The sequence below is a fragment of the Macadamia integrifolia genome, chromosome 8, assembly GCF_013358625.1.
Source record: "Macadamia integrifolia cultivar HAES 741 chromosome 8, SCU_Mint_v3, whole genome shotgun sequence".
Classification (NCBI taxonomy): Eukaryota; Viridiplantae; Streptophyta; class Magnoliopsida; order Proteales; family Proteaceae; genus Macadamia; species Macadamia integrifolia.
Window position 1 is genome coordinate 26903748 of NC_056564.1, and position 23782 is coordinate 26927529.

General features: G+C 36.1%; 2 protein-coding genes across 2 annotated transcripts; both read right to left on the minus strand.

Moving 5' to 3' along the window:
• Positions 1 to 715: 715 nt before the first annotated feature.
• LOC122086852 (omega-hydroxypalmitate O-feruloyl transferase-like) lies at positions 716 to 6284 on the minus strand. The gene is made up of 4 exons (XM_042655791.1): positions 6240 to 6284; positions 5773 to 6048; positions 1221 to 1317; positions 716 to 1176 (listed from the first exon to the last, which is right to left on the minus strand). The coding sequence occupies exons 1-4, from the start codon at positions 6282 to 6284 to the stop codon at positions 716 to 718; spliced, it is 879 nt and encodes a 292-aa protein (XP_042511725.1).
• Positions 6285 to 17040: 10756 nt separating this feature from the next.
• LOC122087691 (omega-hydroxypalmitate O-feruloyl transferase-like) lies at positions 17041 to 19241 on the minus strand. Its single transcript, XM_042656893.1, has 2 exons — positions 18739 to 19241; positions 17041 to 18211 (listed from the first exon to the last, which is right to left on the minus strand). Exons 1-2 carry the CDS (start codon positions 19183 to 19185, stop codon positions 17282 to 17284), a joined length of 1377 nt encoding a protein of 458 aa, XP_042512827.1. The 5' UTR covers positions 19186 to 19241; the 3' UTR covers positions 17041 to 17281.
• Between the last annotated feature and the right edge of the window lie 4541 nt (positions 19242 to 23782).

Consider the following 23782-nt stretch of genomic DNA (forward strand, 5'->3'; position numbering starts at 1 on the left):
GAAAACTTCCCATTCAGGTCGCCACTAAAATATTTTAGATAGGATCAATCTTCAAAACGGGTCAAGAATTCGAGACAAACTTAACAATAATAATAATAATAATAAATCTCAGATTTAACCAAATTATTTGTAAAGAACTCAACAATTTGGGCCAGAAAATGCTGGTGTGCTTGATTATGGATCAACATTTCAGCATCAAGCTGCTAGCATTCAAGTTTTAATATACAAACAAAAATTGGGACAATTACATTTCATCAATAACCGAAAGAAACACTAAGATTTAAACAAAAGTCACTAATTTAGATGAACTATTTTAATTATTTGCTTTACTCTTAATTTCTATGAGTAGATAGAGCCATTAAAAAAAGGGTAGAGCACATCAACAAGTGGATTAGATACATGCTTGAACTCCCATCTCTGATTGCATCATCTCTTCAAAGGCTTTCATGTTGGAAGGAGGCAGACCCAATGTTAAGATCTGGTTCTTAATATCCTTTCTCTGGGCATGGACAACAACAATTTCCTTTTGTGGACATGCATTTGCAATTTGGATGGGACTTCCCCAACCAAAATCAATATCATTGGAAAGAAATCTAGACCATTTGTTGCCTACAGATGCTCTATCCATTAATAGTTCTATTCTTGTTGCTTCGACAGTGACCTTGACCAATTGAATGTAGTTCACACAGTTATTAAGTGATTGAATGAAGTCCAATTATAGTGCCCTTTTGATCGAATCAACTGCAAACCAAAGTGGATTTTCTATTAGTTCTCCTGCACTACATTCACAACCTGTAATCAAAAATGCATTGCCGAAGTACACTTTAGGAAATGATGGACTAAATCGACGATGCCGTCCGTCGACAACGATCAATAGCATTGATGTCTCAGAAGGGTTCAGTTTCAGGGCCTTGGTTCGTGCGCGCCATATAAATGCCATGATCAATTCAAAATCAGTGGCAGTAGTCTTCATGGTTCCATAATCCTCCATGGTAGTTATCTTCTCTAGTTGCATCAATATTTGGAGATCCAAAGAGAAGGATTTGAATACAGATTGTTCATCTCTTCTTACTATATAGGGGGAAACATTTGATCCATCTTTGTTCATCGCAAAAATATTGTAATGGATGTATTCATCAGTTTTAAGGAGTTGTTTTGGCTTCAATATAGATCTATCTAAAATGGAACCACACTTAAGGGTAAGCCTCTAGCAGTTTCACCCCATGACTTCATAAATTCCATCAATGAGGCTCCATCGCACATGCAATGGTTCACTGCTAATCCAATAACAAATCCTTCACACTGGAACCTTGTCACCTAAATGCAATTAAAACTACGAGTTAGGATGATCACAATGTTGGGAATTAATAACGATTAGCAAAAAACAAAAACGAGGTCATAAACCCATAACACAAAAATGTACGAGTTTATTCAAGATGGGCTACATCCATGGCCGAGTAATAACCAAAGCTTTCGTTATTCTGATATTAAAAAGAAAAAAAGTTACAAATCCCTAATCCTCACATCTCTTTACGAGGTTAACCCTAAATATAGCATTTTTAATACGTTACAATATAAAGAAACCCCCATCTCGATTGGTACAAATTACTCCTAGTATAAATGACACCCAAAAAATTTGGTTAGAGGCTTCACACCCTAGGCAGGAGGGTACATGCCCCTAGCAACCCTAATAGTCCACCCCATAGTTATTAAATTCGCCGAATTATTCGCGAATAATTCGTGTGAACAGAATTTTTCCGAATTAAATGAAAAATTCTGACCGAATCCAAATTAAAAATAAAATTTGGTAAAAATCACGATTTTTTCTAATTGGATTTAAAAACGCGAATATATCGGGTTGAACCAATTTAAACTGAATTATTCGGTTCAAACACACTTAAAAAGGAAAAAAAAAAAAAGTCGGATAACAAAGCCCAAAACCGAATAGGGTTGTTTTATCTCATCTTCTTCTTTATTCTCCCAAGATTTCCATTTCTTCGTTCTGCTTCTCCCCCAAATTTCCGCCGCTCTATTTTCCAATCTATTTCTCATAACTTCATCGTGAGTTCGTGACTCATGAGGCCAGGAGTGCTGATTGTTTATGCTGGGTTTGGAGCTCTGATGCTTACGACTTGCATCAGTTTCTTGTCTCATTCATAGGTGAAATACTTGTGTTCTGATAATGGGTTCTTGTTGCAGATTATTAAGGACTTTGATGATCTATCTGGCTTCTGAATTTCTGATTATATTTTTATGTCCCGTTGCCCTCCCAACCCCACCTTTCCCTAAAGATTTGGGCCTTGCAAGATGGAACAACTATGGTTATTGGTGAAAAGAGTCCTGAGACAGGGGATTTAAGGTTTTGGGACAGATTCATCCGAAGCCATGGCGATGTGAGCTTGGGAGCACTAAAGGAGGTTGCTCGACCGTGAGGTTGGTCGGCGGCTTCTTCAGAGGTTTCTCTTCTCTCTTGTCCCTTCTGTGATACTCCGGTAGTCGTGACTCGTGACTCCGGTCACTTAGACTTGAGTCTCTTGACTCTTCTCTGCTGGTTGCAGGTATGTGTTCTTCAATTTTTTTTTCATGAGTGTTTTGTTCAAGCTATGAAATCTGAAATGTGTTCTTCAGTTCTTTAAGTATGTGCTTTTTCTTTAGTATTTTTTTTTTCGTAGACCAATTAGTATTCATTTATATTCTTTGTAAACTATGAGGCTGTAGTAATCATTTTCAGTGCTTGGTTATGCTGGACTCAAATACAGCTTCATGGTTGCAGTACTATGTTTGCAATTGCTTGTACTCTGCATTTTATGACTATACTATTCAATAATGTCAAGAAACACTATAATTTATCTGGTTTCATTTTTTGGTTCTTATTCAACAATTGCAATAGGGATGTAGTAGCTATAGTGTGTGAAAACCTGAACAAATGGTTCCTGTTATAACTGGTGGGTCTATGCAGTAAAATATTTTCCCTCTCATGGCTCAAATCCAGCTAGTTAGATACTCTCATATTGAATCTAAACATCATTCCATTTGGGTCTCGGCCTTTCTAGACTCAAATCAGTTGATGGGTCCTAACTTATGAGGTTATTTGTTCTCGACTCAAGTATCATTTAGCTAAGGTTAGTGGTCATGATGTTGCCTCTTGTGAGAAAGTATCAGATGATGTCCAAGCAGAAGCTCTTCTTGCTATTAATTCTGAATCAAGTAGTAAAAAGCGGAAGAGTTGTACCGTGGTGAGAGTATAGTTGGTTCTTCTCCTTTGACTCCTTTAACTATAACTAGTCAAAGGCAGTCCACAATGGAGGAAATGAACCCTAAGATGGACAAACCAACTTGGGAGAAATCTTTTCGTGACCTTTTTATTAAAAATAACATTTCTTTTAATGTTGTTCAATCGGATGCTTTCATCAATTTTGTGAAGTGCACAGCCCATTATGGTCCTAGTGTTCCTATTCCAAGTTATGGAACCCTTCATGGAAGAATAATTCCTGAAGCAAGAAAGGACCTTGAAAAATATGCTAAAGAAGTAAAATTTTCTTGGAAGCAAACTGGTTGCACATTCATGTCTGATTCATGGACTGACTTGAAGAAGTGGTCTTTTCTTAATGTGATTGCTTAATCCCCGGGTGGTACTCTCTTTTTAAAGTCAGAGGAGTGTTCTCATGCTAGATTGACTGCTTCTTATATATTTGATATTCTTGACAAAGAGATTCAAAGTATTGGCCCAAATTTAGTGGTTTAGCTAATTTCAGACAATGCATCCAACTATTCAAGTGCACTTGATATGCTTACTGAAAAGTATCGTTGGTTGTTTAAGACTCGATGTGCAGCCCAAGGTATCAATCTAATGTTGAAGGATATCTATGAAAAGGTTTTTTGGGTTCAAAAAAATTTTGATGAGGCGAAAAGAATTATTGACTACTTGTACAAGTCAATAATTGTCTTACAGTTGATGAAGAGTTTCACAAACAAGGATCTAAAATATCCTTGCAAAACTAGATTTGCTTCAAACTTTTTAATGCTTTAGTCAATTGTTGAAGTGGAAGAGAAGCTTAGACTCCTAGTTGCATCAGCTGAGTGGAGGAGTCTAAGAAAGTCGAGATCTTTTAAAGCAGATTGAGTAGTGGACACTATTCAAAAGGAGTCGTTTTGGAATTATTCAAAAGAGATTTTGAGATTTATGGAACCAATCATTCGAGTTCTCCGTTTGGTTGATGGTAATGGAGCTACATCAGGGTATTTGTATGAAGCAATGGAAAGAGCAAGAGAGGTATTGGAGAAGCTTTATGAGGAAGACCATCGGTATGACCAAATTTTGAGAATCTTTGATAATAAAAGAGATGAAAATATTTTAGGTATCATTCACTATGCAGCTGCTGTTTTCAACCCCAATTATTTTTTAGTGAAAGATTCAAAAAGATTCCTCAATTGAAAGATGCAACAGATTTCATTGGTGAGATAGTGATTCCACAAGATAAGATGAGAGAATATTATGGATAGCTGGCAGTATACCACATGAAGTCTACCACTATTTTTACTCTCAGTGCCAAGATGATGATGGAAACTAGTCATCCTCGTAAGTGTAATAATTACTTTCTTTTTAAAATTTTTAGTTTATTGTTTCTTATGTAAAAATTACTTGTCCTTTAAAATTGTTTATTTATATATATATATATATTTTTCCAATGACAGGGGTTTGGTGGCATATACAAGGTGATGTTATTCCTATCTTACAGAAGTATGCCATTCGAATATTGAGCCAACCATGTAATTCTTCGGCTTGTGAGAGAAATTGGAGTGCCTGGGATGCAGCACAAACAAAAAAGAGGAATAGATTGTCAGCAGCGATGTTAGATGATATAGTCTACGTGAGAATGAATTCGTTGATGATGGAAAAGATGGGTGAACTTGAACAAAAAAACATGTTGCCCATTAATCTTGACAATATTAGTGTCCATGATTTTGATCAGAGCATTGAGGACGTTGATAAAGAGCTAGAGAGATTGTTGGATGATGTGGATGATAGTATTGTTGAAGACTTGCTATTTGGTGCAAGTGCTAGTTTTACTGAGAGCGAGACTCAACCCTCATATAGTATATAATGATTTAGTTGAGTACTTAAGTTATGGTGATGTAATAACTATTGTTATGGTTTTGTAGATGTTTTGCTTTATTTAGAATAGTTTTTCCTTTTAAGCATGGATGATGGAATTAGGTGAGTCATAGACTCATGGACTGAATGATGTGATTTTGAACTTTTATGTTCCTACAGAATAATTGGTAGAAGCATTAAAACATGCATTAGAAATTACTGTAACCATTGCTTCCATCACTCAATGACAACTTTTTCCTAGTTTTTTTACTATATTGTATATTTGAACTACAATAATTTTCTCTTTTTAAGTGTACATATCAAGTTAATTACTTAATAAATAAAATAGATACAATAAATTATAAAAATAACGTCCGAATTTTTTGCCCGACTTTTATTTTTGTACTCAAATAATTCCCGAATCCGAATCCAAATCCGATTTTTATTTTGTCCGCTTTTTTGACTGCTTTTTTGACCGAACTCTTAAATTAACCATTCGAATTATTCTGAATAATTCTTCGCCCGAATAATTCCCGAATCCGAATTTGCTAACTATGGTCCACCCAGCCACCCATTATTGGTGAAGATGGTGAAGAATCACCATTACTTCCTAAATTAAATTGAGATCATGCTTTACCAATAATAAATAAAAACAAAGGAAGTTGAATATAAATTACCTGCACCTCAAGTAGTGGTATATCGAAAGGGTTCTTTGATTCATTGCAAGCATGAACAAGTTGTCTGTGTTTTGGGAGATTAGGGACAGTAAAATTTCCCAACTCACCAAGATCACAATTTGCAACTGCTTCAACAAATGGTACACCTTCTCCTGTATATTTCACCATAAAATTCCCATCTGGACACTGTACAAGACTCCCAGCAAATGGATAGAAATGAACCAAAACCTTAGCCAAGGCTTGTTTGATTGTTTCAAAGAGATTCTCTGTCCTCCTCTTCTCATCATCCCTCACGAAGCAAAGCAAAATAAAATATCAAGAGGACCCATCATATCTCATCAACCGGAGACAAATAATAGAGCCCATCATAAATCTTCACCGTGGGAGGGGCAACAACAGGTTTAGACTTTGTCACTTTAAGTGCTTCTCTACTTCCATTGAGAAACTCCTCCTACTAGCATACACACAAGCTTAACGCAAGCAAAGAGTGATGGCCTCCCAAAATATGCCATGAGTATCTTTATAAGTTTTTTATGAGAACCAATGTCCATTGGGTGGTATGTGCAGACGCTTTATCATTATTTTTTTGTTGAATAAAGTAGACATCTCATCAGTCTCCCTCAACCAACCTACCATGCAACCAACCAGTATTAACCCAAGAAGCTTGAATCTCTTTCACTGGTTAATGGGTCTCTGACTGTTGCATGGAATGATGAAGAGTAATGATAGGTTTTTTTTTTTTTTTTTTTTTTTTTTAATTTTTGGTAAGGAGTAATGATAGGTGAATCCTTCAAATTTGTGGGTTAAGGAACATAACTTTTGGTGCACCACACGAATGGATTGTTTTATAGCAAAATAGGAGCATACTTTTGGTGCACTACATGAAGGAATGTCTTATAGCAAAATAGGATCATAGCTTTTGGTGCATTACCTGAATAAATATGTCTTATAGCAAAATAGCTTAATAGGCCTTAATATAAAATGAAAGCATACGAGATTCATTGATAAGTGAAAAGATAACAAATATCTAACCAAAAAAAAAGATAATAAATAATTTTTTTTTTGGACAAAAAAAAACTGTAAGAAAACTTTTTGAATAATTGGATGTTATGATTATTGAAAGAAAATATTAATTAGGTAGCAATTCTTCAAATATTAATTCTATAACCTTATATCTTGAGGAGTGATTACAACTTACAAAATAGAAAGTAACCAAAATTAGAAACTTACATAGAAAATAGAAATTCACCTAAGAATATTTTTTTATCAATCAAGTAAACATGATAACAGAAACCCAAGGGGGTAGCGCAGTTGGTGAGCAACGAACTTGGTACGAGCCGTAAACTCGGACGTCCTAAGTTTAATTCCTACTAGGTACACCTTGGGCCACTCACACGGGGTGTTTAGTGCTCTTCACTGCTTTCAGTGAAAGTTGAATGATTCTCATTCAACCCCGTTATGACCCGATCCATGAGGTTGTGGGGTCAGTATGGACCCGTAGGACTAGTTATGCCGGAGGTCTGGACTCTGGATAACAGTTTAAAATAAAATAAAATAAAATATAAATAAATAAACTAATACTAAGATTTTCTAACAAATATACTTGGCTTAACAACCAAGACAATTAAAAAGGAATCAAAGATCCAACAACTAATTGCTGAAATCAATGGCCGCTGGCCGGATTCCTCTCTTGAAGCCTATTTTTTTCCCACATTGAAGGACAGTTGGATGGTCTTCTGCAAGCTCTTCTTGAAGACAAAACTGGAGAACCAGAGTGGCTGCTCGATGGGGTGACTTTCCTTCCTAAAGGCTGAGATTGATGGAGCCATGGGAGGGCCAAAACAAAGAGCAACTTGGCCTGGTTCAATAGGATAAATCAAGACCAGATCTAAGGCTGTACTGGACCAAGATCCGGTCAGCTTGAGCCCTTCTTTTGGCAGCCCTATTTACATCAGCCCCTAGTGAGCAGTAAAGCCTATAGACGAGCTTGATGGTATAAATGAGGTCTTCCCTGAAACAAGCATGTTTCAAAAAGAGATCAACAGAAAACTATATATTTATTGAGTAAAAACCTTGTCCAATGTTCTGTTTGGGCCCACTTCCATAGGGGTAATTAATGTGTGAATGGTGCACGATAATGGATGAATAGTGAATCCTGCAATCACATAATGAGATCTGAAAATATCCAACTTCACTTCTAAATCAACTGCCAAAAAGATCTTGCAAGGAAATAAAACCAGAATCCAATTTAAACATCTTAAATGGGAAGCAAAAGTATTAAATAATTATACAAAAATAGATGGGTATGTCTAAATGTAACCAACTCGGTGACAAAAACCTTGTAACCTAAATTACTATGTCCTCATTATTTTGTCATTTTGTGATTGTTTTTAAGGTCAAAAAAGTAAATTCAACCTCAACTTTTTGAATCGTTACTTTGATTGAAACGGCAAAACAAACATTGTCATTTTGTGATTGTTTTTAAGGTCAAAAAAGTAAATTCAACCTCAACTTTTTGAATCGTTACTTTGATTGAAACGGCAAAACAAGAGATATTTTTGAGAATGAATACATTCTTCCCAAACAACCCCTTGCCCCAACTGATCGTCTTCCTCCTCGCTAGTCTTTTTGTTACCTTTGCTGGTTTTTATTGCATAAAGTTCGGGGAGATCATCTCCAGTGAGTTTGGTAAAGGCTCTCTTTCTTCTCAGCGTGTCCAATGTTTTTTTGGGTTTTAGGGTTTAAAACTTCTGGTGGACTTCATTTTTGTTTTTTGAAGTTTAAAAAACGAAACCTCTTCCTAGAAATTCATGTATCAATTATATTGCAATAATTTCTATTGTTGTGCATTAGAGATGAGGTCGGTAAGACAATTCTAGTCATGTCTCTCTCTCTCTTCAAAGAAATCAATTGTATTAAATATGCTAGTGTTTTCAAGAAATTTAAAATCCAGGAAGATGACAAATGGCAATATTGTAGTTTTTTTTTTTTTCGTAAAGCAATATCGCAGACTTGGTATTACTATAATGATGACATGTGAAATTTGTAATTATAATATATTTTATAGGTTGATTCTAAGGGTTTTGGGATTGATTCTGGTCAATTTCAATTTGATTTGGATTTGGATTGATATTGGCAGCTACTGATTTGATCTCTGATTCCGTGTTTAAAATCGATTATAAGGTTTATAGGACTAGATCATGGGTCTTAAGATTTGAGGGCGATTCTAGGGTTCTTTTCGGTCCGATTTTGATTCGATTTGATCAAAATTTATAGGACTCAGTTCCAAAGATGTAGGGGACGGTATCAGTATTGGTCTATGTCAATGCCAATTCGATATCGATCCGAATCATATGGGATCGATGGATATCGGTCTATTTTACCCCTGATTTTTATAAAAAGTACTAATTTTTACTTATTTTACCCCTGAAACGATCCGGATAATCGATCCGAATTGAGGATCGATCTCAATCAATACGACCGATCCCAAAATGATACTTGAAACCATGATCAGTTCGATCTCCAATTCCAAGTTTAAAATCACTAGTTGATTTGGCTAGTTCGGATCAATCCCAATTCCGGTCATTATAGAATGGTATATCTAGGATTTTTGGGATTGGGCTGTTGGTTTTTAAAATTTAGTGTTAATTCTAGTATTTTTGTGATTGATTTGGATCTGATCTAAACTGGAATCATTAAGGACCAATTTACTCTTTGATTTTGAGTTAAAATTTTGGTATTAGCCGATTTGGATTAGAATTGATCGTGAACTATCCAACTCCGGCAGTTCGAGAATGGTCAATTTAGAGTTGGAATCACTAGAGGAATTATTCTGATACTCAATTTTGAGTTTAAAATCATTGGTTGAATTAACCAATTTCGATCCAAATCGACCATAGTAATACCTATCCAAGCTGTTTCAAAATGACTGATTTTAAGGCTTTTGTGATTGATTCGATCCATTTCTGATCTTGGTCACTTTGATCTAGATTTTATCTAGTATTAGGCCAAACTGAAATCAAAATTCAATTTCAATTCAGACCGGTTCGATTTTTATTGAGTTGACTTAATGGCCTCTTGTAGGTAATATGTTCTCTTTTAGTAATTTTTTTAAGTTGTTACAGGGTTTTTTATGGTTTCAATTCACTTGATCCTGTCCAATTCAATTTTTTACATATTTGATAAAAACTCAAATCGATAAAGGTTCATTTCACGTTTCTCTTGATTAGTCCAACCCACTTGGACTGAAAATGGACACCCTTGCTCAAAGCAATAGACCCAATCACCCAACGGTTAGTATAATTTTTCTTTTCTTTTTTTCAATCCCATGTTGGACTTTAGAGAAACGAGAAATTGAGATATGAGATTTCAAACGTGGTGATGGGTCTATTTGAGGATAAAATTCCATTTCTACCCTTTTTAAACACTTTGTCATAAAAAGTGGTGGAACAGCTATTAAGTTTTTATTGAGAATATAAACACATAAAATTACTTTTTGAATCCTTTTGAACGAATCATTTCTTTCACATTATAAGACTTTTAGGTAACTAAAAGTGGGTTACAAGCCTCTTGTCACCTACCTAAGTTACAATTAGACAAACCCAAAATAGATTGCCGAAATATAGGCCAATTTCTGCAATGGCCTCAAGTTTCAGCTGCTACTAAGTTTTTGCAGCAATCATAGGCGCAGGCCTGGAATAAAGAGATTGCAGCAGAGTGACACGGTTGGTGAGGGTGCAGTCGCCGTACCACAAGGGTAACCCAAAAGACCATTCCTTCATGAATTTTCTTTTTTGAAATATTGGAGGAATAGATAATGACCGTGCTGGGGCGGCATTGTGGCTGGCAATTAAAGAGCATAATCCACTTTTGCTATGTAATAGAGCCTAAAGTTGATGTTCCAAATGTCCAAAATGATTTTCAGCTCTCTTGGTTATGACATGGTTTTCTTATACAATGAAAGGGAAGATTCAGCCCCTAATATTTGGATTTTTTGGAAAGAGGGGGTATCCGGCCCGATTCTTGTTGCTCATGCAGATCAATATTTATCGGTTTTTGTTGAGGTTAATGGAGTTAAATGTTTTGCTTCTTTTGTTCATGCAAACTGTTTTAGAGCTCCTCGGCATCTATTTTGGTGTGATCTCTGCACTTTTGCTGGCTTTATACCATGGTTAGTTATTGGAGATTTCATCTGTATATGTTCTCTCACAAAAAAAAAGAGGCCTTGGCAAGTTCAATCAAGGATCTTCAGAAGAGTTCTCGGCTTTCATGGCTTCAGCTTCTCTTTTTTCATTTCCTTAATCTGGTTTGAAGTATACCTGGACTAATAACAGGAATGTAGGATCAGTTAGTGCAGTTCTTGATCGAAGCCTGTGTAATCAAAAATGGATGGATTCATTCCCTGACGGGTTCTTAGCCGTGATGATCCTGATCACTTTGCTATTGTATTGAGTTGTCATGAAGTTCCCCGCCCAGCTAATATTCCATTCCGCATGATTCATTTCTGGGCGGATCACCCTGACTTTAGAGAGATGGTTCCTCTTCCTGGGAGGTCCCTTTGAATGGGACTCCTATGTTTATTATCATTAATAAGCTCAAGAGATTAATTCAACCATTGCAAAAGCCAAGGTCAATCCAACCCAATGCAGCCCGATCCAACCCGCCACTGACAAGGTCAATTAGGGCCAAGTTGAGTTGGGGTATGAGCCCGGTAGGGTTGGGCCCAAACATGAACCCGACAAGGTTGGGTTGGGCCTGGATTGAATTTTATGGACCTAGGGTTAGATTAGGGTTTTAAGAAACCGATCCAACCCGACCCTATTTCACCCTTTGTTGTCTGAGTTCTGCTTGAGTGGATGAAGTAGCTATATTTATCTTTCTATGTTTTCTAGCAGATGTTAGATACTGAATGCCATGTTTGACTGTAAGGAAAATTTAAAGGGGAAGAAAGTAAAAGTTTCAAATTTAAAAAAGAAATTTGGAATTTAATTCGGACCACCATATAATTGTCATTGAGAAAACATAAAAAACAGATCATAGAGACGTTTTTTTCACTAGAAGATTCAAAATATATTAATATGAAAATATGACAAATGAATTTCTAGCAAAAAAATATATATTAATATGAAAAAAAATGATACAAGAAGGAAGATGAGAATGATAATGCTTTTGTATTTTTTTTTTATAAGGAAAAAATGGCAGTTACCCCGTGTGTATCATGTGCCCTCTCACATCCTCTTCTTTTTCATATTTTCTCCACGCAGAGATGGAGGGTTCAACCCAAAATCTTGTCATATTAGATAAGGAGTTCGGTTTTAGGTATCGTTATTGGATTGACTGTATTTATTATGATCAATGTTGATATTGATACCTAACTGCTTATATTGACCAATTGATACGGTACAAAACATGTTTAAATATGACACAAGAACTCCCAATATCTCAACTTTCTCCCTCACCAATGCATAGACCTAAACAAACCGGTGTGTGACTATAACTCTATAACTCCCAACATCGCAACCCTCACAACCCCTCATATGTAGTTTCGGCATGACATACCTAGCTCCGAAGGTGGATAGACAACTTAAGAAGGGTGACCTAAGTTCTAATACTATATATATATATATATATATATATCTGTTAAAGGATCAATCCAAACCTTGAGACACTAGTGAAAAAGTGCTTTTCAAGTATTTGAAGACACTAATGACTCGAACAAACCCATCTAAAACTAGAACTCTATACTCTATAATTATCTATATATCAACATGAAACGCGGGTCCTATATTTGAACATTGTGATGCCTCCTCCCATACTTTTGTTGACATATTGACTTGACATGATATATTTTGTTTCCACAACGAACGCGTATAGATTTATTTCTATTTCTTCCCTTTCTTCTAAGAATGAATGAGAGGGAAGACTAAGATAAAGCTTCTTGATTAGGGTTCATAGAGATAAGGTACGAGTGGAGCTATGAAGTTGGTTCTCCTTCCACGGCATTCGAATGGTTAATTTGGTATTATGTGTTCAAGGTGATACTTTGATAGTGCCTCCCCAACACAACTCCACCTTTCTTTCTGCTACTCATTTTATAATTCATGATAAGGACAATAACATCTGAATTCAGAGGTCAAAAAATTTAGTAGGTAACTAAGAATTCTAAGCCCCTCTTGAAGAGAGAGAGAGAGAATATACTTTAACTCTCCTATAGAACTGTCCAAGGGGACTTTACTCACACACACGAGGGGAAGGGGGATGCATGTGACAAGAGTTGATCCCTAAACCACAAACCTGGCGCTTGCTCTACCGACAGAGGCTACAACCAATGCGCTATGCACTGGATTCACATTGTGGCATATTATTCATTATAGAGAGAGGATTCCACAACGTCAGTGTGGAGGAAATTTCCTCGCTACATCAATGTTGAAATATAGAATGATCAATGATGTCACCCATATGATGTATAGAAAAAAGAAACTAATAAAAAGAAAAAGGGAGAGGGTTCCATAAAAGGTAATGTAATTCTTACCTTTCATGAGTAGTTGGACGATCATTTTGATCCCCATTGTGTTTGGGAGTAGGGGCCACACTTATTATTACCAAAAAAAGAAAAAAAGAAAGAACTTATATGAGCCATCGGGGTAGGGAATGCTAGAACCTACGTGTAGGGGTGTCAATTGATCGTGCTTAATTGGTCCCCATCATTTAAAGTCTCGCACTGTTTCCATCCATTTAGGCGAGCGGGCCTTTGGCCAAGGCCTGGACATCATTCTATTCGATCGGTGATAACCCATCCATAAGCATGTTCAAGGAAATAGGGTCAATCAGTTTTTAAAAAGGCTACTTGACTAATTAGGATTTAAACAATGCTTAAACAAGTTATAAATGGCTACTCGAGATACCATCAGGCTTTAAACAAGCTAATTGATTAATTGGGCTATAAATGGTCCTTAAGCAAAGTCATTATCAAGCTAATTGGTCTTAAACAGGTTCCGGTGCCCACGTCTAGATAAAAGATGGACAAAACTATCACCCTATCCCTCGTGAAATGAACAATTTCATTCTTATTAGATACCCCGTGAGCCCTCATTGACACCCACTCTAGTTCACAAAGTCTGACAACGATTCTCTCTTGAAAAGAAAAAAAAATAAAAAGATTCATTAAAAGACAGTGTGGCCCAATGTACCATTGAATTTGCAACACATCATTGTCAACATTAGAAAAATTCATTGATGATGCCAAACTAAAGGACAATGGCAACATGAAGAAGTGGTTGGAATAGGTGCTTTTAACCAAAGGTGGCACAAATATTTATTTCCTTCAACAATCTAACCACGTGCATCTAACATAGAAATTTGACTACTTAGACAGATCTAGAGGCTTCAAGTACTCCTAGGAATATTGATCTACGTTTGAGTATTACACCAACTCAACTGCCTGACCGAGACAAGTTGTCAGCTCAGCCATCCAATTTCGGTGGGGATATTCGAGTTGTCTGAGTTTCGTTTGAGTAGATGAAGCAGCTAATATTTGCACTTTCATGTTTTCTATTAGATGTGAGATGATTGGATGCCACGATTGATTGCAAGGGAAATTCAAACGCTGGAAAGTAAAAGTTTCAAATTTAAAAAAGAAATTTGTCTTTTGTAATCTTCACCTCATGTGATTCCATGCCATTGTATAAATTACTTAAAATTTTCATCATATTCAGTAATGTTATATTTTACATGTAATTTTATTTTATATTTTATAACATAGGGACTTTGATGCAAAATCAAGTGAATTTTAATAACCAAATATGAAATAATTTGGAGTTAGTGATATAGTCACATGGGATAATGATTACAAAAATTTCTTTCTTAAGTATGAAAATTTCATATCGCTTCCCTTTACTTTCCCTTGCAACTGTACGGAGCCGAAATTTTTTTTCAATTCTCCCAAAAAAAATGAAAATGAAAGCCATTGATTCTATTTCTTTATGTTCATCTATGCTTTTATTTTACTTGTGATTTTTTGTATCTTAGGTATTATAAATTTCTGTTCCTCTCTAAGACCAAATAAGATACTCTGGATGGTAATATAGCCAATATCTTGTACAGCTTATGCAGCAGAGATGGTCTTAATCACAAGAATATGCTGCCAAATATCTTATTAAATTATAGATTTGGGAGAATTCGATCATGTTCGACTTACATTTCCATCCACGGTGATATGTACCAATGCACCTCATCATCCACTCCTAACTCCCTCAAAATAAATTAATGAAGAGGAAATATCACTTCCCTCTCCCCTCCCTTCGTAAAAATATAATATACCCCCCAAGACATTTTCAAAAATATCACCCTCCTCCCTCAATCTGAAAAGATCTGTCTATGGTCCTCCTTAGTGAAAAATGGTTGTTAAGTCATGAATTTATTTTTCAGATACCCGAACTACCCCAGACAAATCTTCCTCTTCAATCTGAAACTCTAGGCTACCAATTGGTGATGCCCAGCGATCGAAGCCCTTTCAAATCCCTCTCCCTCCATCACCATCGTCTCTGAGACTCCACTTGTCTCTTTTGAGAATACCCACCACTAAAGAACTGAAAAACAGAGCAATAGAATGAACAAAAAGAACATTGAAAAAATAAAAAGATAATAGAAGAAGATCAACACAATAAAGGAAGCAGGCATGAAGAACAGAAGATGAACATAGGCAAAAAATGTACAAAATCAAAGGGTAGATTGATTAATACTCATCGGATTTAAGTTTGAAGCAGAAGAGGTAAGAGGATGAAATCTATAGTAGAAAAGACACATATGCAGAAGCAATGGAGACCGTCAGAGAGCGATCCCTTCCTTACCGGAGACCTCTGGCTTCAGGGAATACAAGTTTGGAGATGGAAGGGGGTATGTTCACGGAGGAGCCGAGACTATCACCTGATTCGTTCAGGGATCTGCTGCGATTGTTGAGCTAGAGGAATTGTATTATGTATGACTTTATTTAGTGTTCTGAGCTTGATTAATCAAGATTTTTTTTTTTCACTTCATTGTGTTAGAAAGTTTTGGGTACTTTGAATTCTCAAATTGATAGAGAAAGAGAGAGACGAGTCGAAAGATATATCAGGTGTAGTTTGGATATTAAGAAAAATAGTATGGCAAGCAGTGTTTCCGCAGGACCAATGGGCGATAGTGGATATGCCAAGACTCGAACCCACAACCAACCGACTCGAGCATTGATGGGTTGAGGGCATTTTCACCACTAGGCTATAAACCCTATTGGTACTTAATAGTTATTTCTTACAGAGAGGGACAATCAGATTGTATCTTCCAGATGGGGGGGGAAGGAGAGTGATATTTCTTATAATATATAGGAGAACATGATATTTCGCCAAAGTACAGAGGATGGACATTAGAAATCTCTCCTTCCTTGTCCTTGTGCATATCAAGTCAATGGTTGATCTCCTCATTTCAAAGAAGCTCAATATTCACAGCACCACAAAGGCAGCTTCAAATCACATCTTGGAATTAACTTGGGAGGCGCCTCCAAGGGGTGTCTGGAGACTGAATATAGATGGATACTCTATAGGGAATCCGAGCAGCTCAGGCGCAGGTGGTATTTTTCATAGTGCATCTTCTCAGATGGGTTGTTATGCGATCTATGAGTGAATTGGAACTAACTTCATGGCTGAATTTGTTGTTTTCTTCCATGGAATACACCGAGCATCTTTGAAAGAAATTAGGAATTTATGGATAGAATGTGATTCTCAGGCTGTTGTTTCTTGCATTAAAAGATAGAATATTCCATGGTGCTTTTTACAAAGATGGTGGTACCACAAAGGTTATTTGGACAACATAACTTGGATTATATCTCATTTCTATCGGGAAATAAATACAATAGCGGACAAGCTAGCCAAGCATGCTGCTACTACTCGTACTTCAAAGATTTGGGATGCTTCTCCATCTTTTATAACTTATGAGCTTGATTGGAACCTTCAACATAGGTCTAGATTTCGATTTATGTAATTTACTGTCTTCCTTGCTTTGAGTCTATTTTCTACTGATGGCCATGCCAAATGTAGAACAGAGGCTTGAAGGGCATTTGTAACTTCACATTTGTTAATTACTTATATACTTTTGCTGACCTTTAGCAAAAAACAAAAAATTCCTCATAAATAAATTAAACCTTAGATTAGATAACTTTAATCGAATTATTTATATGGCACTTACAATTTTCAACTATTTGATCTAGAAAATGCAGGTGTGCTTAATTTTGGATCATCATTTCACAATCATGCTGTTTGCATTCAAGTTTTATTATACAAACAAACATTGGGACTATTACATTACATCAAATGACCAAAAGAAACCCCATGATTATTTAAACTAGTAACTAATTTAAAACAACCACTTTATTTGCTTTATTTTTTATATGAGTAGATAGAGCTAGAAAAAAAAAAAGGTGAAGGTGATGTGGGGGGGGGGGGGGGGGAGGGGAGGGGGGGTTGATCCATCAACAAGTGGATTAGGTACAAGTTTGAATTCCCATCTCTGATTGCATCATCTCCTCAAAAGCTTTCATATCCGAAGGACACAGACCCAATGTTAGAATCTTGTTCTTACTACCCTTTCTCTGGGCATGAACAACAACTATTTCCTTCTGTGGACATGCGTTTGCAATTTGCGTGGGACCTCCCCAACCAAAATCAATATCATTTGAAAGAAATCTAGACCATTTGTTACCCACAAATGCTCTATCTAGTAGTAATTCTGTTCTGGCTGCTTCTACAGTAACCTTTACAAATTGAATGTAGTTCACATAGTTATCTAGTGATTGAATGAATTCCAATTCTAGTCCCCTTTTGATCAAATCAACTGCAAAGCACAGTGGATTTTCTATTAGTTCTCCTGCACTACATTCACAGCCTGTAATCAAAATGGCATTGCCGAAGTACCCTTCTGGAATTGATGGACCAAATCGATGATGCCGTCCATCGACAATGATCAAAAGCATTGATGTCTCAGAAGGGTTCAATTTGAGGGCCTTGGTTCGTGCTCGCCATATAAATGCCATGATCAATTCAAAATCTGTGGCAGTAGTACCCTTTATGGTTCCATCATCCTCCATAGCAGCTATCTTCTTCAGTTGCTTCAACTTTTGGAGATCAAAAGAGAAGGATTTGAATATAGACTGTTCATCTCGTCGTACTAGATAGGAAGAAACATTTGATCCATCTTCGCTCATTGCAGAAATATTGTCATGGTTGTATTCATCAGTTTCAAGGGGTTGGTTTGGCTTCAGTATACATCTATCTAAAAATGGAACAACACTTACGGGTAAGCCTCTAGCAATTTCACCCCATGACTTCATAAATTCAAGCAATGATGCTCCATCGCACATGCAATGGTTCACTGCTAATCCAATAACAAAACCTCCACATTGAAACCTTGTCACCTAAATACAATTAGAACTACAATTTAGAATGATCATAACGTTAGGACTTAGGAATTAAAAGCGTAGCAGAACAACGATTAGCAAGAAACAAAAAACGAAAAAGAGGTCATAAACACAAAACACAAAGATATACATGGTTCACCCAAGATGGACTATGTCCTCAGCCGAGCGAGAACTTCAACTATTCCTGATAAAGAAAATTATAAATCCCTAATCCTAGCGTCTCCTTAAGAGGTCAACCCTACATATAGCATTTTTGACCTGTTATAATATAGAGAAAACCCATGCCCAAAAGTGCAAAATTACTCTTAATATATAGACGACACCCAAAAATTTTGGTCTGAGCTCCACGTATCTACTAGATAGGGGCTGCATGCCCTTGCAACCCCCATAGCCCACCCACCTGTCCGTTATTGGGGAAGAATCACTAGTACTTCCTAAATTACATTGAAATCATGCCTTACCAATAACCCGTAAACCCAAAGGAAGTTGCATATAATTAATTAGAGTATATATTAACTAGCTACCTGCACCACAAGCAGTGGTATTTCTGAAGGGTTCTCTGATTCATTCCAAGCATGAACAAGTTGTCTTTGTTTTGGGAGATCAAGGATCGTAAAATCGCCCAACTCACGAAGCTCACAATTTGCAACTGCTTCAACAAATGAAACACCTTCTCCTGTGCATTTCACCATAAAATTTCCATCTGGACCCATTACAAGACTCCCTGCAAATGGATAGAAATGAACCAGAACCTTAGCCAAGGCTTGTTTGATTGTTTCACAGAGATTCTCTGTCCTCTTCTCATCATCTGTCTCAAAGCAAAATAAAATATCAAGAGGACCCATCAATATCTCATCTATAGGCGACAAATAATAGAGCCCATCATAAGTCTTCATTGGGGGAGGGACAACAACCGGCTTAGACTTTGTTATTCTAAGTTCTGCTTCTCCACTTCCATGTGAAGTTGCCATTGAGAATCTCCTCCTACCTGCACACAAGCTTATTGCAAGCTAAGTCAAGGTAAACAAGCAAGAGTCATGGCCTCCCAAAACATACCAAGAGCATCTTTATAAGTATAGAGAAAGGAACTGGGCTGCGGCAGAATCTATGTGGGTGAGATGTGTAGCCACCTCATCAATTTTTTTTTATTTTTTTTTGTCCTCGTGGTATAGAGGACACAGGTTGGTGACATAGCCATAATTATTAAGTCCGAAAGGCAATAAAATGTCTACGAATACATTAAAATTAAACAGATTCAACAGTAATATACTTTTCAAAAATCCAGCGTGAAATAAGTACGGCAATGGGTTTCAACAGTGAATATTCTTATTTTTTTCACTCTAGCTTTTTCTCCTACTGATGACAATATTTAAGGTGGGAGGCAGAGCTAGACTATGAGATTGTTAGTTGTGACTGGCATATCCAGGTTTTATATTCATACTTTTATTTTCTCTTAATATATATGACCTTTTAGCACAAAAAAAAAGATGTGTATGGCAATGTGACAGCAATTGTCTGATATGGTTATGTTAAAACAAAAATACGGGTATATGTATACATGCAATACACACATAATTGGGATTTGAGTCAAAGTGAGTTTAATTTCGTTTTTTTATGGTTAAAGGTGAAACCAAAGAAACCAATCTTATGGTAAGTAATAATGCAATTGCAAGAAATAAGCTCTACAGTGGCCGTTATATATCAAAAAAATGTTGTCGAAACCATTCATATGATGGATTTTATTTTTTCACCGCACATACACCACCAAATGTGGTGCGGCAAATGAACTATGGCATTTGTTGCATGCACCCATGTATGTACCTTTCAACGGCATTTTTATAGAAATGCCACTAAAATGATTCTATACAATAAGAATTTTTTAGTGGAATATTTGTATCAGTGTTTTATTATAAACGTTGGCGAAAGACCTATTACAATGACAAATACACTAATATCGTTGTATTACTTGAAGGTGTACAATTAGAGGCGTTTATAAATAAACATCTTTTTTTTTTTTGGTTGAAAATAAACATCCATTTCATTAAAACTATGACCTGTTGAAGCAATGAGACATATATGATACAGCCACCATACTAACAGCCATAAAAATAAATCTTTCAGAGGGCCTGTCTGCTGAGTAGTGAAGCCTATAGAAAAGGTTGATGGTATTAAAATGAGGTCTTCCCTGGAACAAACATAGATTTGAAAAGAAAAAAAAAAACAATATATTTATTGAGAAAAAAAAGCTTGTCCAATGTTCTGTTTGGGCCCACTCTCATAAGGTAATGTGTGAATGGTGTAACAAAATGGATAAATAGTGAGCCATCCAATCACATAATGAGACTTGAAAATCTTCCAACTTCACTTCTAAATCAACTTCCAAAAAGATCTTACAAGGAAAACAATCACATAATGAGACTTGAAAATCTTCCAATTCTTCAAACTTTTATGCTAAAGAGTCCAACTGTCCCTCCAACCCTTCAACTCTAGTTTCAATCGCTTCTTATGTTGTTGTCTTGTCTCAATATTTTTTTATGTAAGACTAAGACTTCATGGTATTACACCTAGGGTTGCACTGCACACTCGACCATGTGAATCAGGGCCCAGAACTTAAACTTAAACGTAGACGTCCTGGACAACTTTCTTATTTCTCATGTGTGGTTATTAATTCATCCAATTTCTTATCCAACTTGTCCTACATACCAATATAAAACAGATCAACAAACAACTATGAGTGATCATAAACATTTCAACATTTCAAATCAATTGAGTATGAATGGATGTTTATCAAACGAAAGGACAATGACATTATGAAGAAGTGGTTGGAAGGTGATTTTTGCCAAAAATTGGAAAAAATATTTTTTTCCTTCAACAATCCAACCACATGCATTTAACGTAGAAATTCAAATTTGAACCACTTCATTGATAATGCTCAACCAAAGGACAATGGCAATATGAAGAAGTGGTAGGAAAATGTGCTTTAGCTTAAGGTAGCACAAATATTTATTTCCTTCAACAATCTATCCACGGGAATCTAACATGTAGAGTTGATTTGGCAGAGCATATTATTGTCAACACTTTAACTTCATTGATGATACCTTAATAAGTTCTTTCGCAACATTGGGTTTTTTCTTCTGCTGAACAAACAGAAGTAAGGATGTGAATTTGAAATCAGAACTGTTTATCGAAATCAAACCATACCATTTACACCGAAATCATGATTCGGTTATGGTTTTAAAGTATAAACCGTTGGTAAATCGTTCAAATAAATCGTTAAACTAATTAACATAAAGGTAGTAAATTTAGGTCATTCAATGATGAGTTTACATACATTTCAATTTAACACCCTTAAACAGAAGTACATGAGTTGTGTGTAAGAAACTTTTACCTTATCTTCATTTTACCAATCAAAGCCCTTTTTGCCATACATGATAAGGGAGAGTCTCTCTCTCCTTCTCCTCTTGGAACCCTCATCCCTTAAAGTATCTATGAATACTTATTTAGCTAGCCATCACACTTGTTTGAAACCAATGTGTGACTAAAATCAGTTCCTTTGCAAGTGTTACTTAACTCATAACAACTCTATAAGTGCACCAGCACAATAGAAAAGAAAACAAACAAAATTGAAATAGTGAATACTTTAAAACTGTAAAACAACTAAGAACATAAAATCCAACATCCCTTCCCTGAAATTTCACTTTTCCTTTCGAACTTTAATTAGGAATAACAATTCCATAGATTTAAAATAAAATGAGGTTTGCATGTCTTTTATCCCATCCATTTCCCTATTTGAGGTATTCCTTCAAAGCAGCAACTTGCATATCCATCTATGAACCGAAGTCCACAACAATCTTACTACTCATGCATTGATTCCATCACAACCTTCTATCAATCCATTACCTCAACCCCCATAAGGTGTATCTCAGAGAGATCCAGGGGCTCCAAGCCTTCAACCATTGTGAGCAACGAACTTGATACGAGCCGTAAATTCAGACATCTTTAGTTCGACTCTCACTAGGTACACCTTGGGCCACTCACAAGGGAGTGTTTAGTGTTCTTCACTACTTTCAATGAAAGTTGAACTGTTCTCATTCAACCTTAGTATGACCCGATCCATATGGTTGTGGGGTCAATATGGGCCCACGGGACTAGTCAGACCAAAGGCTTGGATACTCGTTGTCAGCAAAAAAAAAAAAGAAAAAAACAAAACAAAACAAAAGGGGCTCCAAGCCTTCAACTACTGTGAACATTGATCTGACGAAGACAAGTTGTCATCAAAGCCATCCAATTTCGTGGGGCTATTAGAGTTGTCTGAGTTCTGTTTTAATAGATGAAGTTAAGAGGAAAGTAAAATTTTTAAACTTAAAAAATAAACTTTTATAATCACCATACCCATGTGATCCCATGTGATTATATAAACTATTTAAATTTTTTATCACATTTAGTAATGATACATTTTTATATTTAGTTATTCAATTTTTTTCTTAACAAAAAGGGTTTTGAATGCAAAATAAAATAAAGTAAAATTTAATAACAAAATATGAAATAACTTGGAGTTAATGATATAATCAAAAGGGGTAATTATTACAAAAATTTCACTTCCCTTACCTTCACTTTACCTTGCAACTAAATGGAACCAAAATTCTTTTTCAACTCTCCCGAAGAAAACAAAAATGAAAGCTATTGATTTTATTTCTGTATGTTCATTTACTTTTGTTTTACTTGTGATTTCCTGTATCTTGGGTATTATAAATTGAAAAAATTATAAGATTACCCACTTTTGGGTTTCCCTTTATCAAACTATATACATTGGCCTTAATTGGGATTTACGAAACTACCCATTTTTTGGTTTGTGTTACAAATCTACGCAAATAGTATCTCACCCTCATCCTCATATCTTTTTGACATATTTACCCCTATTTCCACCTTACCTTCTCCAATCAACACCCACCCCTTGCTTCCCTTCCACTCTTCCCAGCAATCCCTCCCAACACTACAATATTGCCCTGTCCCACCCCATGCTCTGAATCTGGATCCGTCCCTTGTTCTTCCCTTCTGTGAAAATGACAACAACCCCGTCCTCTTTGTTCTTCTGAGAACACGACCTTCTCCCAGTCCTACCCTTTCCTTACCTCTCCGCATACCCCTGCACTCACTGGAATCCTAGCAGAGATGGGTGACGAGCACCCCGCCAGCCTCCAATCTTTATCTCCAATAAATAACCTAGCTGCAGCATTTCTATAGGTTCTATGAACTCAAGTGAGTAAGAGGGAGAAAAAATATAGGAATGGTGAAGAAAAGAGAGAAAAGACCTAGAAATGAAAAATATAGGAAGGGTGTTTTCAACTAACTATATTTAGTTAGTAAAGAATTCCAAAATTGGTTTCAAAAAAATTTGTTCCTCCACAGAATCCATTCCTAAAACCTAATCCAAAGGTCCTTTCACACTTTTAGAAATTCTTGTAGATAGCTCTATTAAGTGATCTGTACCTCATTGCTTTGTCAAGAATCAAGTGTAGTGTTGTTCCCTCAAGTCCAATATTTAAAGAGAAATCCAATGTAGAAGAA